Genomic DNA, 16,367 nt, shown 5'->3' on the forward strand with positions numbered 1-16,367 from the left:
TTCAGTCCCTCACATTTATTGTCAGCAGACCTCTGGCAAAAAAAAAAAGCCTTTCTCTGCAATGAGACTCTCACTGAAGCCAGTAGGAGCTATATATACAGAGATGGAGGACATAAACTGACTGTAAAACCAACAGTGTACTGGAAAGAATCTTGATTTTGAAACCGCACGAGACAAAATTCAGTGATAAAGTGAGTGTATCTTTGTAAGAAGTATAAAATAACTCAAGATTTTGTATACCTGCAGGTTAAGAAGAAAATTTTTAATGAGGCACATTGAACCTTGATAAAATAACATTAAAAAAGCCCATTCCTACGAATCTAATACCGTTATAACCATCTTCCTTAAGCACTGTAATTATATCCTCCAAGTGTAAGTACCGAAATGTTAATTAAATATGGCCACCTAAATTACGATATGCAAAGATTTTTTTTTACTTATTAAAGGAATTTAATACTACTCATAGGTGTCTTTGTTAAATGCAGATTGACAATCAAGTTAAAGAATAAAACCTCATTTATTTTTACACTACTTTATAAATTTTCTGAAGCCCAAGTCCTCTCAAAATAGTGTACAGTAATTGGATTAAAACTACCTTCAAATACTTTGCACCACGTCTTTTACATGAAAACACCTTGCAAAGCCCACAATGTCTACATAATCATTTTACAGTGATTATAAAAAAACCCCTTCAGAATTAAAAAAAAAGTGGATTGATATGGATCTTCCTCCTCAACCAATGAAATCCTAGCACCATACAAAATCTCATGATTTAAAACTGAGTGCTGGCTCTCCTTCTCCCTCTCTTTCTTTCCTTTTAATAACCCAACAAATTATTTTCCCAAGCACGCCTGTTAATACATATTGGTTTCAAGAGCAGTTTTTAACAGTGATTTCTTTTTTTTTTTCCTGAATTTTGCTTCAAGAAGAAAAATATGATGGAAAAAAAAAAAAAAAAAAAAAGAAAAAAAGGAAAAGAAAAGATAGAGCAATTAAAGTCCTAAGGTCAATTAACAGTGAGTCCCCACAGAAGCAAAAGTCGACATTTCACGACGGATAGTACTGAAGGGGGAGAGCTCCAGCTCTGTGGTGTACTCGTTGTCATTGTCATCACTTGTCACCGTGGAAGACTTCTGGATGCATTCATCACAGCAGCAACAGCAACACTCCATAAAGGCCCGGCTGAAAGGTTTACAGAGACAGAACAGGAGAACCGGGGTAACACAGGACTTAAAGAATAAAAGGAACTGACTAATGAGATGGAGGAGGTCCATAGTCTGTTGAGAGACCCCCGTGGACATGTAGGCAGTCACAATGTTGCAAATGTTCTCCGGAATGATGCAAAACCCATACAAAATGGTCAAAGCCACCACCGTGCAGTTCATCTGACTTTCCAGCTGAATTTGCCGCTTGTTCCCCCTCGTGCAGGCTTTCTCCGCCCTCCTGATCTTCCTGGCTGTCACCAGGGAGCAGGTGATAGTGAAGAGGGTGGGCAAACAGAAATAGCAGCCGAAGTACCACCAGAGGCGCGCCCCGTCGTAGGTGAGAGCCAGCACGTAGATGGTGTCGGGCAGCGCCGTGGAGATCTTCACCACGCAGCGCTCGCCCGCGGGGCTGCCGCCATAATCGGGGTCGTCCCTGGCCAGCTGGCGCAGCACCACCTCGGGCAGGGCCAGCAGCAGGGCGCCCACCCAGATGACAGCCAGCTTGGCCGTGGTGGAGGCGCAGTTCTCGATCATCTCGTAGTACATCTGCACGTTGGTGGCGGCGCGGAAGCGGTCGATGCACAGCGCGCACAGAGTGAACGTGGTGACGCCCAGAGAGGCCACCTGGGGAAGGAGGAGAGGTGACATGGGTTAATACAGGCACCAGCTCAGCGAGGGGAAAAAATAAATGTGGGGGAGAAAAGTGTCGCCTCAAGTTTGCCTGCTTTTCACTGCATTTGGTTCTCACGCAGCTTCAAGTAAACTATGTGTGTTTTTAAAAAATTATCTTTTGTTTACATCCTTCTCCTCTGGGAGGAGAAAGATGATTGATGGTGATGTTCACCAACCAGGTCGAAGACGTGGCTGCCTGTGTAGCCAATCTTTGGCCTGTTTGTAAAATTATATATATATCTGGAGTCAGAAAAATAAAGGAGAGCTTTTCCTGCTTGACCTCCTGCTGCCTGCTTCGTCCTTTGGTGCACCTAACAGCGTCACAGAAAAGTGAAAAGAAAATGTGAAATGGGAGGAAGAGAAGCAGCTGAGCACCATGGTGTTGACAGAGGCTTTGAAATATAGTAGAAGGCTGGACAAAGAGCAACGTAGGTCAAGCTGATGTGGTTAGCACAAACCTTCTCCCTTTATTCTCTCTTAAATGGCGGGTTTTATACACTCCAGGATAATTTACAATTACAGGTCATAAAAGGAATGCAAACAAACATTATTTATCTTATTCTTAAGGTGGCTGGAAATGTTCACACCACAAAAACTACACCTAGAAACCCACTATTCCATGTGCACCTCTTAACACGATTTTCCAGCTGTGCCACAGGCCCCACAGGGCAAGGATTAAGGCCCAGTCTGTGGTAGCTCAATCTTCAAACCAAATATAAATCATGTCCTTGCTCTCTAAGAAATTCTGCAACACCACAGTGCTGAACACCATCAAAAGAAGCACCACAGACAGCACTTAGCTTCCAGTGTTTGCTGAGCCACCACCCAGCATGCATTCCAAAAAGAGAACATGCTTCTATTTTTTCGCCTACAAATTCTTATTCCAGCTTGGTGTCAACCTCTCCTGGAGATCCAAGCAAGCATCTGTGCAACGCTGAGTGGGAAAAAAAATATACAGAGGAATTGAATCAAATTTAAAACTAAACTGATTCCTCCCCCACTTTTTTTCCAAGGGGTGTTTTTCAGAAAGATTGGTTCCACCACAGGGGTTGGAACTTTAAGTCAGAATGGGAGAGATATAGGAGAGCCTTCGTTCAGCAGAAGCTATGACCATATAACAAGGTCATCATGCATGCAGGGGATCAAAACATTAAACCTTCCATACCTACAAAACTTAGAAACCCTGGGGATGAGGCATCTACTGAATTGAGAAGGATCCAACAACTATTTTTGTGGACTTAGGCTTTTAAGTGAAATTTTGATGGGATGTAGGCGCATAAAGTCATCCCCTACCATGAGTTCAAAGAAACTGTATTTGAAATCCTCAGACTTCCAGAGCCTGTGCAAAAATAATCTTCACCACAGTATTTAGGCTCTATATAACCAACAGTCAATACTGCATTTAGACAAAATTCAAGGAAAACTCAAGCTTAATTTGATAGGAAACATTCTGTGGGAGACTGTACTGTAGGCCAGGAGAAACGGAAGGAGTTTCATTCTTTAAATGACTCAAAGATGGATTGGAGAGAGTTGCCAATTACATACTGTGAGGAACAAGTACAGAGCAATGCTTATGTTCTCTGGCTTTAATAATCATTATTCTATGCATGAACAGAAATCTTGTGCTGTCATGAAACATCATTTCCTATCATTTTATCCTGTTTATAATTCAATTTCCTAAAAGAAATTTGCAAGGAGACTATATACATTTTGCTCTAATTCTATTAACAATAAATTCAACTTCAGTTCAAATTTAAAGCAGAACGCCCATTAACCTCAATTGGAGAAAGACTAATTGCCCTGTTGAATTTTAATTCACTTATTTTCTTGGGTTTGCATGTGTTACGCTGAAAAAGTGTTGATGCAGAAGGAAAAAAAAAGTTAAATAATACTGCTAATAAATGTAAAGAAAGCTTACTTTTATAATGAATGAACCATATCTGTGCAATTAACTGGGAAATCTAAAGTCATATTAGGCAGTTCACTATAATTTTGCTTATCAAAATTTGATGTGCAATGCTATATTCAAATTTCATATAGGCCGATTTTAGGAAACACTTTCTGAGTTCCACCATAATACTGACAAAATACTGTTTATGCATCTCTGGAAAAAGTTCTGCAAAGATAAACAGCACGATTATATACATGTATCATTAATTTTGGCCTTCGATATTTAATGGCCAGATCAAATTGCCAAAATTTGCTATCAGTGAAAAATATTAGGCACTTGGGATTAAAACTGTAACATGCTGGCTTGGTTGGAGAATTCTTGGAAGCAGTTTCCTAAAAGATGGAATAAGATGCAATCTCTTACTAATTCACTTGCAGAAATATTTAATAATGGCAAGGCACTACTGTAAACATTTCTTAATAGATAACCATTGATTTGATAGTTAAATTGTGTGACAAGAGTTACAGAAAGCTTGGTAAATGCAACAAAAAATAAAAACATTTAAAGAAAAATAATTGCAGGGAAATCTTACTGAAGTGACAAACTTTGCTAATGAAATATGATTTTCCTGTATCACAGCTCAGAGGCAGATTTTTTTAATTCAAGATTAGCAAATTTGTTTCCAAAACATTTAAATGTGTGTGCAGTCTTCAAGTCTCTTAGTGACAGCAAAACCTTTAGCCTTAACATGCGACATGAATAACAAAAGAGTCAGGACTCAGCTCTCTACAATTATAAGAGACAGGGAAATAAGTGAGATCTGCGAATGAACAGGGATGGAAATAAAAATCAGCAAAACAGAAGAAAACCTGAGTCTCTGTAGATTAAGATGTTCCATTCCAGCTCTGGCTTGAGCCTGCCCCCAGCCCAACACAGACACTTGTATTGCTTCAGCATTTCATTGCAAACAGACTGCTGCACAGTGGCCGAGACGCTACAACTCTGCAGCTCTTGGGGCTGGACTAATGAAAGAAGACACGTCTGCCATGAACAAACATAACCCACGGGGCTCCTGTCACATTAATCGACCAAGAACTTGGAGGCTTAAAACAGGGAAATAGAGCAAGAGGAAACAACTAAGAATACTGGAAGGCGGCTTGGAAAACCCTCCTGTGGATTTGCTGATGAAATGAGCTAAACAAAGCCAGTGTTTCCCCAGAACGAGCAACAGTTTCCTATTTTCTGTAGTTTAGCGGAGCTAGCGATGCCATGGAAAAGCTCACAAAAACCAAACAAAAATACACAAGCAGATGATCAGGGATTCACTCCAGCTGACTTGCTTAAATGCAGTAGAGCAATTCAAGGGCTGGGTTACTAACTCCACACAGCAGACTATGAGTAATAGCCAGAGAAATCAATGGGTGCTGCTCAAAACCTATGGGTGAGAACTGGGACATGCACTCCGTATGTTCACACAATTTCAGTTTAGGTGTGTTTCTTCATACCAGTCATACTAATAATTAGAGTTAAGCTGAACGTGTGAAAAAGGTTCAGAGAAGTTTTCTTTCCTAGTGTTTGCTGAGGAAATAACTTTGCTTTGAAAGAACTACATTGCTTTGAAATAACTACAGAATTAAGATCATTCATTTGACAGGGAGAAGGTAAAGCACAAATTAATAAATCATAAAGTGGTGCAAGGCTGGATGGAGTTAAATGGAACTCTTCTTGTTGTAACAGCTGAGTGTCTGACATGCTGTTGCAATCTTAATTCCACCAACCTGGCAGGAAATGAGGCAAGGTAAGGGAAACTCAGACTCAGTAGGTTTTGATCATCACTTAATTAATTGCCTGGTTCATTTCTGTATTGTCCACAAAAGATTCTCCTGCAGTCTCTAGACATTCAGGATGACATCATTTTACAACCTTCTCTTACTACACGAAATCAGAAAAGTCCCCAAATTTCCAACTGAATGACCACTAATCTGTTTTGAGGAGGTGGTGAGGCAAGCCCTGCTGTGAGGAGACACCCACACCATTTGGGCAGAGAGCTGCTGTTGAAGGGTTTGCCAGCTACAGCATACACACAAAGAGGAAGGCATTATTGTTACAAAAGAGTCTCTTTAAACACTTGCTCTTTAAAAAGCCTTGACAGTGTTAGTGGGCACTGTGATGCCCCTTCAAGACACAGCAAAAACCTTTAGTCATTAACTCACCAGCTGTTGGTCAATTGGGTCAAAACTGATTTGGGGAACAGAGGCCACAGAATACAACAGCAAACTCATGACATGCTCAGAGTAATTGCTGTTCTCCTGTCCATCCTTCCAACACACAGGTTCCCCTTTCACAAACTTTAACAATTACCAAAATGTTCCCAGGCCTTTCCCGGCCTGCCCTACTTCTCCTGGCTGTGGTCCCACAGCTCTTGGCCCTGGTCTCCAGGAGCAGAGCCTCTGGCTGACCAGCACAGCAGTGTAGATGCATTAAACTGAGTTATGGCTGTGGAAATAAGACTCAGTTTTGTCCCACTGATTTCTAGTCAAAAGTAATGAAAACCAGAAAAGGTGACCTGGGAGAAGAGACCAAATTCTGTATGTGAATGTAGAAGAGAGGTTGGGTCATTCCATCCAGTAAGAGAAAGAGCAAGAAGTGATATTGCTGCTATCTACAAAAAAATCTATAATGAGATACAAAAGTTAATTAAGCCAAAAGGCAGTGAATGTAACAGAATGGAAATTCACCAGGTAGGAGCAATCTCAGGCTGGAAAAGAGAGTGACCATTCTGAGGAGTGGAAAATGAGAGAGTGGAGAACTGAGTGGAAACAATGTAGACTTAAGTTTATATTGAACAAGTTAAAATAGAGGCGCTGTAAGAAACGGACCCTTCCACCAGTTGAAGCTGAATTTTCTAAGACAGAATGGTTTATGTTAACAGCAAAGAATTTTGTAAAACTACATGGCACTCTTCTTTCCTTTGTTACAAGACAAGATGGGTACTCAAAACACTTTCCCACTGTAATGGGAAAGCTGACCTACAGAAGAGGTTGACAACTACTATCCAAGCCACTTCTGAGCTGTCAGTGATGCCCTGTAGACTCTGTGTTTCCATTCCTGTTATATCATATAAGTGACTTTTTATTCCTCAAGCCATTATAGTTTATCATTTTCTTATGGCTGATCCACATTAAACTTGATAGCTTTTGAACATGTTAATGCAACACACCAGGGGGACTCCTGGAGATTTGTCAGTATTGCCTAAGATAAATAAATAAATTCAGCACAGACTGCAATACTTTTTTTTGTGCTATTCTACACTTACAGTACAGAGTCCAGTAATAAGAGCAGACTACTGAGAAATAAAAGATCAACCCATGGCAAACAATTATGTAATATTTATAGACGTTTCTGTTCTTTTAATCAAAAAGTTCCACTCCACTCACAAAAAAACCCCAAAAACAACAAAACAAAACAAAACAAAAAATCCAAAAAACAAACAAAACCAAGAAAAAAACTGTCATTATTTTAAAAGCACAAAAATATATCTGTATTTCTTACAAGAAGTGCTATTAAACATAAATGGCTTTATTAATTAAAACAGGGAAGAGTCACTCAGTGAAAACACTACTGTGGCTGAAGAATAATTCAGTGGCTAAGAAGATCTGGGGCCAGGGTACTGCTCTGACATTAGCAATTACTTTATGCATCCCAAATAAAAATCTACTTTACCTATCTAAAAGATGAGATGATAATTCTGAAATGTACTATCACAGAGATGATCCTACACACACAGAATAACAGGCACAATACTGTTGTTTCCTTTGAGGTACTATCAACATTCCCACCAAGGACGTACAAAGCACACGTGCACTTTATGTGATATTTATTCTTCAGTATATCCTGAGATATACTTCTGTATATCCTGAGATATACTGCTTCAAATCAGAATCCACTTCCATGCACACTCTTGAGTTCTGCTGGAAGCAAAAGCCAACAGACCATCAGGGCACTGGAAATACTCACTAATACAACAACATATTTATCCAGGGGCTTGGAAATACCCCAAAACACAAAAGGATTTCATTCCTGCTCGTTTTCCTGTTTGCATTCTACCATGCTACCAAAGAGGCGAATTTAATTTTTTTTTTCTATTTTCTGTGTCACCATCTACTGAGGATCAAGTCCTCTTCACACTACACACAAGTGACTCCTGCACTGATTCTTAATAGTAGCAATATGGAACTACTGCTAGAAATCTACCTCTTGCTCTTTATGCAGGAAAAATTCTGTCACATGGAGTAATGAGATGCCAGTGTTCAGAGCAGAGTCAATTGTGCTGGGATCAGAGATGCTGCCTTTTTCTCTCCACACATATGTAACTTAGATATTACTGACCCAATTTTAAACCTACTCTGCCACAAATTCATTTCCATGCTGAAATGCCACATGCAAAGTTTAGAAGATCCTAAGGACAGGATCTGCAGAGGAAAGAAAGGCTGACAGAACAACCAACAAGGCAGCTACTATCATTGTGCTATTAGCACCTAAAGGGCAGAGATATGTTAACACTTCCATTTAAAATAATAATTTATTGTGTAATAAACACTGAAGATATTCTGCTCAGTTAAAAGTCTATCTAGCCACTGCCCTAGAAAACTCTCAGGATGAAGCTTTGAAACTGCAAACATCTCTGAGTGTCTCTGCCTATGACCCAGACGACTCACTGGAGGTTCAGGAGCACAGCTCTGACTAGAGTCAAAGAAGAGACATAAAGAAAATGCAGCACATCAAAAGACACAGAAAAGAAAGATAATACACAGCTTTTATAAACTCACATAAAAAATGTATTTGCTTCCCTAAAGTGAAACTTGAAACAGGGATCTCTTCTGACAGCTTTGGAACAGGCAGAGAATGGCCACTTTCTCTGTGCTTCCTACATACCTCTGTCAAGTCAAAGAGAGAAATGGGGAAAAAGCCTCACCTCAAATTGCCCTGGAGGATCAGCTCCAGGAAAAGAGAGCAATTTGTGTTTGAGTCCAAATCAATCCTTATGCTTTCCACTAAGAATATTAATTGTGATAGCTTTCCTGAGCTGGAACTTGCCCATCACAGGAGTGATGCCACAAATTCATTGCCAAAAGCACATGCAGAGATTGGGCATCAGATTTCAAAAGCTTTTACTGTCAGCCTGCTCCAGAACCATGCCAGTCTTGTATATATGATATGGTCCAGATGAGGACACTCCAAACTGTCCTGTTCTTTGTGTTCTTTCTTCAGAGGGCCTCATGTTTACTAGCAGGGCTGTGCACCATCCACTGACCTCAGCAACTTCTTGCTCTGTGCTGGACTGCACAGGATGGTCAATCAGCCTCTGCAAACCTTCATGCTAGACCATTCCTCAATTCTAAATCCTTACTTGGCTGTAAGTAGCTTAATTCAGTCTGTTGGCATAGAACACAACCCCTTCAAACACATAAAGCTTCTAGTGTAACCTCCAAAAGCCAAATGCACACAACTCAAGCAAAGCTTCTTCTCAAGCCTTAAAGGTTTCTAGTCCTACCTGACAGAATCCATTAGTCGTCTGGTGGCAAGTTGCTCTGGGCAACAATAAACAACTTATTTAATTTCTTCATTACTGGCTTTCAGCATTAAAATAAAATAAAATAAAAAACCCCTGCAACTTCACATGACAAACAGTTGTAAAATATTTAAAAGCACTGCAACAGTACAGATTTTGTCCACATTTATATTTCTCTCTATTAAGGTCTAGAATAAATCTGTAAGTAAGGAAATTGGAACTACATTGTTCAAAAGACTATGTGTGCTTTGGACAAAACCAAAAGGATTCCACATCAGCAGGAATTAGCCAAACTCATTGTCTTTCTGTTGTCATTTACCTCAAGTCTCCTAATTCTGAGTAATACTGACAAAAGTATATGAAAGACAAAATAAACACAGTGTGCAGGTAAACCTAAACTTCTGAACTATGCAGAAAATTGGCAAAAATTGAGCAGAGTATTAAAACAGCAGAGGAGAAGCACATCTCCACACATCCTTACAGGCAGAGTAGCTACAGGCAGTTGCTCTAATTCCCTTCTCAATTCCTTTTCAACACACTCAAAACTAGTAGTTACAAGTGGCCATACTGTGATACAATATATGGCTGAAATGACTACTTCATGTACTTGTTACAGAAGATGTTTATTAGGTAAACTGCCCTTTAAATTAAATATGTGGAGCCATTCCACTGCTGGAATCTGAGTCTTTACCTACACAAATGTGCAGGAAGCTATCATAAAACATTTTCCCCAGACTGTGTGTGCATATGTGCTATCACTAGCAACAGATGCTTTGCTGGAATTCTGCACAATATCCATTAAACAGCACAAACAAAAACCAATTGGCCACAAGAGGCTGAACTAAGAAAACTCAAGGTATTTCCCTGGGATCACTTGAAACCTTCAAACAACATGAAGCACGCTTGGATTATGCTAAAATGCTGTGAGCACTGCATCACTTGCTGTGAATAACCAGCCATCCCCTGTTCTCTAGTTCCAAAAGTAAAAGCTGAGAAGACTCAGGCCAATAAGGGTTTTTGATGCTTGAGATATTTCTGGATCTACAAACTCAGGTGAGACATGTAGCTTTCTAAATAGCATGTGCAAAAAAAAAAAAAAAAAAAAAAAAAAAAAAGATGATGAAAAGAGATGGAACCAAGAGACACTTAAAAGAACACTTTACAAACTTATAGAAAACACAGACAAGAGGTTAAATTGTGTCCATCTTCAGGAAGATGATTCTGTTTGTATTCCATAAAGGTCTGGAAGCCTCTCCTAAAGATAGCTGTCCAAGCTTTCCTCTCAAGGAGCTAAGGAGACTTCACCCTTTCCCACAGTGTGGAGATGGGCCTGCCCAGGTGAGTTACAAAGGAAAAGTGAGTGTTGCTCAGCTGTCAGATGAATGCACTGCTGGAAACAATCCTTGACAGAGCAAGGAGCAGCAGCTGTGCATGGGATGGATTTCGTGACATGCTACACATCTGCATCGCTCCTGGTGGTGTCAGTGTCACTGTGTAACGCCTGTGAGGTTAGAGTAACACTTGAGAAGTGGTGAACCTCTGCTCTAGCTGCCTTCTCTGCCTCAGCAGGGTCAAATCCTGATTTATAGGACAGTGTTGTTCTTTCCAGGTGCCAGGTGAACTGGGGAGAGCCATGATCCACTGGTGTTCTGTATCTGCCACTCATTGCCACAGCTTACAGAGCAGGAAATTCAAACCTTTTACTTACCCCTCTCAGGGTGATGAATGTACTTTACATACATGAGTATTATATTTGATGACCACTGAACGAAAAATATACAATTCTGGGAGCAACACAGAACCCTAAAGCTTCTTTATATTTGTACCTTAGAACTAAGTTAGTTTTTACTTCCTGAAGGACAAGGAAATGCTTCACTTTTAGACACCAGTAATAGTTAAGCTTAACACAGGGACTAAGCTACTGGTTCATCCTGACTGGACTGGTGCCATTTCTTGAACAAGACCAACTCTAGACATCCACAGAAATTCAAAGTGAAAAAAATAAGGTAACATTAAATTATAATGGGGTATAGTAGCAGCTGATTATTTTTCAGGATTACAGTTTTGAACTTCAGCAATTCATTTCAGCTAAACTACTTCTAGTTCGACAAACCCTTTAGTGCCCGAAGTTGCAAGGCATGTGCAAGTAATTTTGAGGAACAGTGTGGCCACACAAATAATTTAAATCACTGATATTTAATTAGATTTGACATTAAAAAGAATTATTTCAACTTTGCATGTGGATGCAGCAAAAAAAAGGGTTAGGAAGCATGAAATGTCACATACAAGTCCTTGAAACAGAAACGATGCTGTCTATTTTAATTGAAATGGTTACTTTTAAAACACTACTACTTATTTTATTGCTTAACACAGTGGCTCCAGAATCCATTTCAGGAATTTTAAAGGATTCAAACACTATCAGTTTTTCTATAAATACAGATTTACTACATCAAGTCTTCTTAAATGCAAATCAATTTAGTGTACTCTCAGTTTTTTAAAGGCAGTGGTACAGTACTGGCCTAGAATTCAACTAAGCATAGGATAGCTCCACCCTTTGTCCAATACCACCAGTAATAAACTAAATAGAGGAAAGAAGCAGTGACAATTTTAAGGGCTACACAGGTCACACATCTTTCTTAACACTTTAAAATACTGTAGTATCATTACACAGTTAATTTTGTGTTAATGTGCTGCTGAAACTGATACTCTCTGTATTAATAACAGGTTGGGTATTTGAAGGTTTTTCGGGAGGGAGTAGAGGGTTGCTTTTTTGTTTGGATGTTTTTCTGATAGCTCGTTCTCAGGACAACAGAACCACCAGTTGTTTCCTTAGTTCTCAGTTACAGAATAACGTTGGACATGAGGTTTTGGGAATACAGGAGAGCCAGCCAGAACTCCAGGCTACCACCCCAGCAGCAAGCCTCGGTGTTCAGTTCCAGTAAATAAATAAAGCAGACAACCTGAGCACTGCCGGCAGGACTGCGGCCAGCTGTCTGAGAGCTTCTTTGACAGAGCCTCTCAACAACTGCCAAGAAGCTGCAGCTTAAACAGAGCTGGGGTCTTAAAAAAAATAAAAAAATAAATAAAAGCAGCTAAATAAACTGTAGTTTTAGATCTGAGCGCTGAAATATGAAATATAAGTTAAGAGCTCAGACAGACACCCCACTGATGGTCCTTTTTACAAAATCACCTCCTCACAAGCGATCCCTTCAAGCCCTTCATCCGCTGTCCTGACTCATCTTCACTTCACTAAAAGAAACAAAGCAAAAAAAAAAAAAAAAAACCATCCTTGAAATCTAATTCCGGGAGGACCACTTGTTTTTCAGGGAAGAAGGAAAGTTTGGCAGAAGTCAGGAGTGGCAGGGAGCGCCGGGCGGGAGGCACGGCAGGTGCGGGCACCGCGGGCTCCGCTCCCTGCGGGATGGAACCGGACCGGGCTCCGCTCCGTCCCGCAACAACACCAAGGGAAGCCGAGCCCAGGGAAGCCGAGCCCAGGGAAGCCGGGGCCGGCCCCGCTTCGCGGCCAGGACGGCAGCTCCGCGTATCGCCACCCACGGCCATTACCTCGATGTACGGGACAATTTTGCAGGAGAAGTCTTCTAGAAGCCACTTCTTGGTGAGCTCCTGGAAGATAACCAGCGGCAGGCAAAAGAAGACGATGAGGAAGTCCCAAAAGGCCAGGTTGGCCAGCAGGGAGTTGGAGATGCTCCGCATGTAGTAGTTGTGGCAGACGATGCACATCACTGCCATGTTGCCCATGATGCCGATGCCGAAGATCACCACGGAGAGGCACATGACGGCGTAGGCGCCGTACGACTCCTCGGTGAGGGGGTAGAAGGGGTTGCGGAGCCGGGCGCGGCGGCCCGTGGCGTTGCCGCGGCCCCCGGCGCCGCCGTGGCCGCCGGCCGAGCCGTTCAGCGGCAGCCAGCGGGGGCCGCCCCGCCCCGCCGCCGCCCCGGCCTCGCTGCTCCGCGCCCGCCGCCGCCCGCCGCCCGCCGTCCCGCGGGGCGAGCAGCTGCCGCCCGGCCCCGCCGCTCCGCCCTGGGCACCGTGAGGGACGGCTCCGCGCCCGGGCAGGGTGGCGGCCGCCCGCCGGCCCGGGGCGAGCTGCGGGGACGCCGGCGGGCCGGCCGCCGCGACGGGCTCCGGGGCCAGGGCGCAGGCAGCGCAGGCGGCCAGCACCTGGCAGAGCAGGGCCAGGGGAGCGCCGAGGGGCCGCATGGCCGGGAGGCGGCGGGGCTCACCCGCTCTCCTTCAGAGCCGGCGGCCGCCTCGCTCGGCGGGGCTGGGAGCGGGAGACATGCCCACACGCTCCGCGGGGACAGCCTGCCCGCCCGGGGCCGAGCAGCCGCCACGCCGCTGCCGCGGGGCTCCGCTGAGGGCAGCGGCCGGCGCTGAGGGCGCGACGAGCGGAGCGCCGAGGAGCCTCTCGCGGCCGACGCCCGGGGCAGCCCCTGAAAGTTGTGTCGCCGTCTCCGCCGCGCCGAGTTAATGTAGCAAGTGCAGCGCCCGGAGAAGCCCCCCCCGGCGCTCCGCCCTTTGCCGGGACCGCTGCCTCCTCGCCAGCAGCCGCGCCGCTCCCGTGCTGCCCATTTGCGTCCTCTCGCCGCCGCCGGCAGCCGCTGCCTCTACGGGTCAGCAAAGGTCCCTGGAGGAAAACACCTCCCCTCGCCGGGCGAACGCTAACTCCTCATCTCCGGCACCTCGGGAAACACAGGTTGTTGCGCGCGGCTCGAGGTGTCTCAGAGCTTTGCAAAACTCTTTGCCGGGATCGATCACCGCACCCGCAAGCGCTCGAACGCGGGCAGGGGACGGCGAGCACGGCCGGGGCGGCAAAGATGCTGCCGGCTCCGGGCGGGCAAACCGCGGGACGGAGCCCTCGGGGCTGCTCTCGCCTCCCGAGTCGTGCGGGCACCAGGTGAAGCGGGGCGGCAGCCACGGCCCCCGGGCGGGCAGGGCTGGCGTACGGCGGGCTCCGCTGCTGCCGGCTGCCCCCGGCGCCGGCCCCGCTCAGCCCGGCGCGGATCGCTGGGCTCGCTCCGGCTCCGCCGCGGCTCCCGGGGCGCGCCGGAGAGGCGGCGAGCGGCGCGGCCGCCGCAGTGCGCAAGCGCCGCCCGGCGGCGCCGCGGGGCCGAGGCACCGCCCGCCGGGGCCGGTGTGGGGCCGGTGTGGGACCGGGGCGGGTGTGGGGCCGGTGTGGGATCGGGACCGGTGTGGGGCCGGTGTGGGGCCGGGGCGGGACCTGGACCGGTGTGGGACTGGGGCGGGTGTGGGAACGGTGTGGGACCGGGACCGGTGTGGGACCGGGACCGGTGTGGAGCCGGTGTGGGATCGGGGCCGGTGTGGGACCGGGGCCGGTGTGGGACCGGGACCGGTGTGGGACCAGCACCGGTGTGGGACCGGGACCGGTGTGGGGCCGGGGCGGGTGTGGGGCCGGTGTGGGGCCGGTGTGGGGCCGGGGCGGGTGTGGGACCGGTGTGGGGCCGGGGCCGGGCCCTGCGCTCCCCGCCGGGCCCTGCGCTCCCCGCCGGCCCCCGAGCTCCCCTTGAGGGTTTGCGGCCCCGGCTGCGGATCCCGGCTCTCCGCAGGCCCCCGGCGCGCCCCGCTGTCAGCGCTGCCCTCCTCGGGTGCCGGCGGGACCGAGAGGCGGCCGGCCAGCACAGCGCCCGGCTCCGCTACCGGGAGCCTCGGCCGGCACCAGCCGGGGAGCGGGGGGCGAAGCTGTGGGCACAGGGACGGCCGGGGAGCCGTGAGGGCTCCTTCTGCGAGAAGGGCCCGTGTTCCCCGGCCAGGGCCAACACCGGGCTGAGTGCTGTTCGTCCCGCACATCATCCCGCCGTGGAATAGCATCAGAAGCGTCTCCGCAGATTTCTTCCCTCCTGTGAACATCTGTGTGTGGTTTCCTGTCTTGCATTTGTACCGATAAACTTCATAGTTCTTTCTTTTTGTTTCTCTGGTTTTCATTTCCCTCAGGTGATGGCTTGCCGAATTTTGATGTAGTGACTGTGTAAAATTATAAGTACCCTTAAGGATTCTCCATCGTCCCCGCCAGTTGCCATTTCGTAGAGCTTTTGTGCAAAGAATGCCCAACTAGTTTAAAAGTTTAATACTTCTCCCATAAAGCAGGTTGAGAAGGTGGTGTGCTGTTTTTCCTTTGAAAAATGTCTGACAGTTACCCAGAAAACACAAACAGGACAAACAGAGTGTTTCCTTTTCTCAGTCCGTTCTCTCACACACGTAGGTGAGGTGTAACTGTGGAAACCAGAAGCTTCAGTTTCTAAACTTAGGGGAGTATGGAGTAAGTTAGGCACTGCTGTGTGGAGTATCCCTAAATACAAGTCAAGCCATTTTCTTCTTTTTTTCTTAGCAATGTAAATATAATCTCATGGAAAAGAAGAAAATGACCAAGCTAATTTTAAGAATTCCTAATAGTTTATTCTAAGAAAGGTATTTATGACTGTTAAATACTAACTAGGAAGTGTCAAAACCTACCAGGAAAATAAGAGAATGGCAAATGTATTTATTTCCCCCTTACATTTTTCTCCCATTTGTTCCTTCTGAGCTCAGCTGGTGTATTAAAGGAGTTAATGATGATAATGAGCTTACATTTACAGTGCCTTTCTTCTTGAAGAGTCCCAAAGGGCATTACAAACATGATAAATTCACTGCTTGTTCTTAAAGGGTACTGGGGGTTGTTGCTGCTGGCGTTTGTATGAAAGGAGCAGACTGGAGCTAGCAGCCATACTGCCCTTCTGCATGCTTCTGCAAGAAATATGGATTATCAAGAAGAAGGTTAAGCAGTGTTTGGTTGACATCACTGATCCTGTAATGGTGAGATAAGAACTGAGTTGTGCATGGGTTTTCCAGGGTTGGCATTTCACCTGCTTCATAATGGAGAAAAAATTATTTCTGAACGCAAAGAAAAGTCTTAAAAACTATTCCCTTTGTCACATTTCTTTTGGGTTTATTAAGTGTGTTGCAAAGAACAGCACATACAGAAAATTTGGATTTTGTCGATTGTATTCAG

General features: G+C 45.3%; 1 protein-coding gene across 1 annotated transcript; it reads right to left on the reverse strand.

Annotated features, from left to right (window-relative positions):
* Positions 1 to 965: 965 nt before the first annotated feature.
* GPR37 (G protein-coupled receptor 37) lies at positions 966 to 13,624 on the reverse strand. The gene is made up of 2 exons (XM_066318578.1): positions 12,905 to 13,624; positions 966 to 1,829 (listed from the first exon to the last, which is right to left on the reverse strand). Exons 1-2 carry the CDS (start codon positions 13,559 to 13,561, stop codon positions 1,011 to 1,013), a joined length of 1,476 nt encoding a protein of 491 aa, XP_066174675.1. The 5' UTR covers positions 13,562 to 13,624; the 3' UTR covers positions 966 to 1,010.
* Positions 13,625 to 16,367: the final 2,743 nt, after the last annotated feature.

This window comes from Sylvia atricapilla, chromosome 5 (assembly GCF_009819655.1).
Source record: "Sylvia atricapilla isolate bSylAtr1 chromosome 5, bSylAtr1.pri, whole genome shotgun sequence".
In the NCBI taxonomy this organism is placed as follows: Eukaryota; Metazoa; Chordata; class Aves; order Passeriformes; family Sylviidae; genus Sylvia; species Sylvia atricapilla.